This window comes from Procambarus clarkii, chromosome 29 (assembly GCF_040958095.1).
Source record: "Procambarus clarkii isolate CNS0578487 chromosome 29, FALCON_Pclarkii_2.0, whole genome shotgun sequence".
NCBI lineage: Eukaryota > Metazoa > Arthropoda > Malacostraca > Decapoda > Cambaridae > Procambarus > Procambarus clarkii.
In genome coordinates this window covers 5,846,699-5,851,679 of record NC_091178.1, presented here as the reverse complement: position 1 = coordinate 5,851,679, position 4,981 = coordinate 5,846,699, and the positions used below count along the sequence as shown (strand labels likewise).

Here is a 4,981-nt window from a genome sequence, read left to right as displayed (position 1 = left end):
TGAACTTCAAAATTAGGTAAATTAACCTTGTGCTTTGTTAAGTATAAAAAGGGGCAATTAACATTGGTGAAAGTTTTATCCTGGGTAAAATAACTTTCGATAACATTAACTGTTGGAAGTTAACATTACATTGTAAATTGTATAATTAATAAATAACTTGAAGTTTAACATTGTGACATTAATTTTATATAAAATTTTGCATATATCTGCTGTACAGTATATTCATAATCACTTATTATAGCCGTTATCCCTCGAACATCGACCCAACGTTCTGTATTTACATAAAGGTAGTGACTAAGTGACGTCATAAATAACCAATCGCGTGGAAGCCGCCGACGGAGCCGACCAATCAGAGTTGCAGAAGCTGCGCCTGCGCATACCCGAGCTGCTCTAGCCACTCCTTGCTCATTGTTTGGGGGAGACTTTGGAAGCATCAGGTACGAGTAACCAAATTTGGGTTTATTTTATCCCCTGAAGTTGATATATCTGCAAAATTGCTATGTAAGTGACTGTAGACTATGTCAAGGAATATTATATAGTGCATGGGGAAGTGAAACGGACTTTGGTAGAGTACATTTTCGTCAACTATTTTTGCCAAGGATAAGTACCCCCCCACAAGATGGCAGATTTGCCAAATGTTGATCTGTTGACTGAGATTGACGACTTAAGTATGTATGTCGACGGTAAGAGCGGAAGCAAATTTGAATTCTTTGATATTAATGAAAGTGTAGCATTGAATTCTGGCATCCCAAGCCATGGTCTCATGGATGATGCTATGCTGGCTGTCGACTCCAGCAATGCCCTTCTTGGGGATCCTCTGCTCAACTTATTTCATCAGAATGAGTTGTTTGAGCTTCAGTCGGCAGCCCCCAGTCACAACACTGAGACTCTCATGCCAGTTTCCCTTCCAGCTGGCTCTCCAACGCATCCGAGTGCATCTGACTCTGACTGCCCTGTGTACGCCATCACTACTGCATCTCCAAGCTCCAACTCCAGTTCAGTCGTTGGGCCTGATTCCTCATCTTCGGCTTCACCATGCCACCACTCTGTTGAAGGTGGCCCCGTTATCGTCGGCTCTAGTGGTACTACTGCTAACACTCCTGTCTGTATTGTTGTGAAAACCAGGACCCATTCTATTAGCAAAATGGTGGCTCCTATAACAATACAGAAACCCTCACACAACTTGGTTAAAATCCCCAAAGTTGAGTCTACGTTGCCATCTGGGGTTCGTATGCAGACCATTCGCTCTGGAGGCAAGCTTGGGCCATCAGTTACTGCAAGTAAAACTGCAGTATTCATCTCTCCAACATCTGCCAATCAACCTTTGGTACGAACCCAAGCTTTATCTGCCTCTTCAGCTCCTGATGCAGCAATTTCAACAGAAGAAATGCCATTCAGGTCACTTCGTGTCAAACGCCTATCTGGGACTTCAGACAGCAGTGAACCTTCGCCTTGTGGATCAAAGCGTAAAGCATATGAACTTGAACCACAGGAAGACCCGCTGATGGAAAGATGTCGGCTAAATGCAATTAGTGCAAAGCGTAATAGGGAATTGAAAAAAGCTCGTATGGCAGATTTACAGCGAAAAGTGGAGGATGTTAGTAGAGAGCGTGATCAGCTGGCTGGGGAAAATGAGAGTCTTAGGGAAGCAAAGTTAAAACTAGAACAGCAAGTAAAACATCTCAATAATGTTCTCAAGAATCAGTCGAAGTTGTCTTCACTCATTGGGAAATTGGGACCATCTAGTGTGATACTTGGTGACATATCAGCTAGTGGAAATGAAGATGAAGTTATGACAAGTGGTATGTGTTTGCATGTAGATGGTGAAGAAGCAACCATTGAATATTGTTCCTATTGTGCAAAAAAAGCTGGAAAGAAAATTTATTTTCAATGAGAACAAGTGCTTTTCCACCCTTTGTGATTTGTAATATAAATTGAGTGATAAAGTGTGTTTGAAATATGTAAGGAAGTGTTGTGCAATATTTGTTTTTTCAAATGCAAATGTGCATTTTGCATGGGTAGAAAAATATGCCCGATTTGTAAATTTATCAACATGGTATAATAGCCATGTGCATAGTCATAATTTATTGAAAATATTCTGTAACCCATTATTTTGTTAGGATAAAATGGTAGGCTAATGGAAATTTCAAGACATTATTCTCTGTACAGTTTTCTATGTTATGGCACATATGTATAGCACCAGTCACTATCAAAAGTAAATATTACAAACAGTATGTGAAAAAGTCTAAAAATCTGCATTTATATACAGTATATTGTCCTTGTTGGTAAGCCTGTGTTACGCTTTCTTCTTTTTTTCCCACAGCCAGCGGGAGGTGACTGGAACGGGCGGCAGCTGACTCACGGCACAGGTGGGATGGGACCCCCTGATCCTATATTGGGACAGGGGCCCGTCCTTACCACACCGTTGTAGCCCCCTACTATCTGTCCCTCCTCTTTTGGTAAGCATCGTTTAAGACGGTACCAGTACTGTACTATTTTTCCAGCCGGTTTCATTATGTAGCTGATGGTTACAATTATGGTGAATGTTTATTTACATTATCTGTGTGTACAGTAATATTAGTTATATAACATTACTATACAAGTAGTTGAACGTATTTAAGCTTTTGGTCATGTATTTTTAGACAGATTTGTTGTATAAGGGTAAATGTCATTAAGCAAAGTGGAAGCTGATTTGTTAATTAAACCAATTAATATAAATACATTTAGATTAAATTTTGTTGACTTTTACCTGTAGGCTTATAAGCTGTCTGTTCAACCATCCAACCATTTGTCCAGAATTATCTTACTGGAAAAGATCTTTTAACTTGCAGCTACTTCGCTGGCCACCAGTCGCTGCTCTCGTCTAAAAGTTAAGTATGTCGGGTGAGTCCTTAAGCTTAGCCATGAAGATTTGCAAAAAAAGTACCTCTGAAATTTAGATTGCCAATGGTTAAAAGTATTCCCAATTATTAAATTTTTTGTGTTTTGATGTCAGTTCTCAGATTTACCACAATCTTTTGTCAGTAGGAAGTGGCTGGATATAAAAATATTTGTGCTTCATACTGTGTATGTATGTATATATTTATAGTGTGTGTGTGTATAATTCAGATTTTATTACCAGTATATTGTTATAAATTTTTTCTTTTTAATTAGGAAAAGTTTCCAATCATTGTACCATAGCTTCTATTACAGGAAGGAGAGGTATGGTGGCTGTCTGCTACCCTTATCTGTCTTTTAGACCTGTGGCATCAGAAGTAGCCAAAAGTATTTTCTACCTATGACATAAATCATATAGCAAATTGCAAACCATAGTAGTGTGGAAATAACAAATTACCTTCCTGGCATTCCGATAAGATGAAATGTTATTCCCACTCTTGTATATTGCAATACAATATACAATATACTGTGTATATGATTTGTGCCATGGGCTGTGTTACTGGCTCTGCTAGGTAATCAGAATCATATGGGGCCCCATTTCCTTTTGAGTTAGCTGACTTTTTATTTTTTTATTGGTAATGTCCAAAAATTAACATTGAAATTTGTTTGGGTTTTTTGTTTGACAGAAAATGCTGCTCCTAGTATTTACTGAGTGGCAGTTTGTCTTTGACATACTGAACAAATTAAATATTATTCCCGCACTTCTGTGCTTTGCAATTTGTGTAATTTGTTTCATGGGAACGGAATACTAATGGCTACTACTGGTGTTGTGGAAGGTTGAAGAAAAGAGTGTGTGTGTGTGAGTAGAAGGTAGCCACCATTCTTCATGTCATGGGTATAATGATTATGGTGCTTGCCTGGTATTTTCTGGGTCATAGTTTTGCCTAATAGGCAAAGAAATTTTGCATACAGTATTTTCAAATTAATTTCCAAGTTTATCCATAACAATAAATATATACAGTACTGTACTGAGAAAATGAATTTTGAACTTATGTAGGTTGGGATTGATTAGGTCAAGTGCCTAAGTTTTGACTAAAAGTAATCATGATCATATATATTGTAATGAAACCAATTGAATTCCATATGAGGAAATGGTTGAACAATTAATTACTGTATACAGTATAGGAAAATTGTGTTGTGTTAGGCAACTGCTTATTTTATTATATATATATATATATATATATATATATATATATATATAGGGGAGACGTGTTCAATGTATTCGATAACGTATTCGATATAGATAGGGGAGACGTATTCGATGTATTCGATAAAAAATTATAGAATACAATATATATATATATTGTAATGAAAGAATATAATGAAGATTTATGAAGTACTGTATAAAATTTTTTGTTTATTACATTATATTTGTATAGATATACCAGTGGGTACATTAGGAATAAAAGGCTGGGTATAATATGTAATGGTTTTAAATAGTTTATCAATTGCCTCCACCTGTGTAAATTGGGTATAAGGGTATACTGAATCACAAGAGGCTGCTTGTTAAATGTATTACTTGAAAAGTTTGTATGTTCATGATTATCCAATATGTAGTAATAATTATTTGGTTATGGTTCAACCAGTAAATTTACTCAGTACAAATACTATTTATTCTCATTTTAGTAATAAGGTACAATATTTGCAGGGAGATACAAGTACTTTGCAATCTACATGGCTAAGTTGCACACCACAAATGTTTGGATGGTAATCTTGACCGTACTAAAGATTATGTATAAACACATTTATATCACATGCATTGTACAAATACTCATTTTCATCAAAATATTTTTATAAAATAAATTATAATGTTGCTGGCATAATTTTTTTTATTCCTTTAATTTGTTATTTTTAAGTACAGTATGCTAAGCTATTGATACAATGAACCACTACAATATTTATTGGTAGTTATGTAGTTAAGGGTTTCAGTTAATGTTAATTGTAATTGGGAATTGAACCCATATTATCAACCATGAAACAGTAATTGTTTTTAGCATGAGGGGGCCTGACAACTTCGGATTCGTAGTCCTGAGGTTCCGGGTTT

At 36.2% G+C, this 4,981-nt stretch overlaps 1 protein-coding gene across 3 annotated transcripts; it reads left to right on the top strand.

Annotated features, from left to right (window-relative positions):
- The first annotated feature begins 443 nt into the window (after positions 1-443).
- On the top strand, positions 444-4,752 carry LOC123764971 (transcription factor JunD). 3 transcript variants are annotated; one of them, XR_006773657.2, is made up of 3 exons: positions 444-1,802; positions 2,324-2,459; positions 2,832-4,752. XR_006773657.2 is itself a non-coding variant. In XM_045753228.2 (2 exons), the coding sequence occupies exons 1-2, from the start codon at positions 620-622 to the stop codon at positions 2,335-2,337; spliced, it is 1,197 nt and encodes a 398-aa protein (XP_045609184.2). In that variant the 5' UTR covers positions 444-619; the 3' UTR covers positions 2,338-4,752. The 3 variants fall into 3 exon arrangements, 2 of the variants coding, with proteins under 2 accessions (XP_045609184.2, XP_045609183.2); XM_045753228.2 differs by having other exon boundaries at positions 2,324-4,752; XM_045753227.2 differs by having other exon boundaries at positions 444-4,752.
- Positions 4,753-4,981: the final 229 nt, after the last annotated feature.

What these genes read in the sequence shown, in the direction of transcription:
- LOC123764971 (XM_045753227.2), top strand. Translation starts at nt 620, where the DNA reads ATGGCAGATTTGCCAAATGTTGATCTGTTGACTGAGATTGACGACTTA.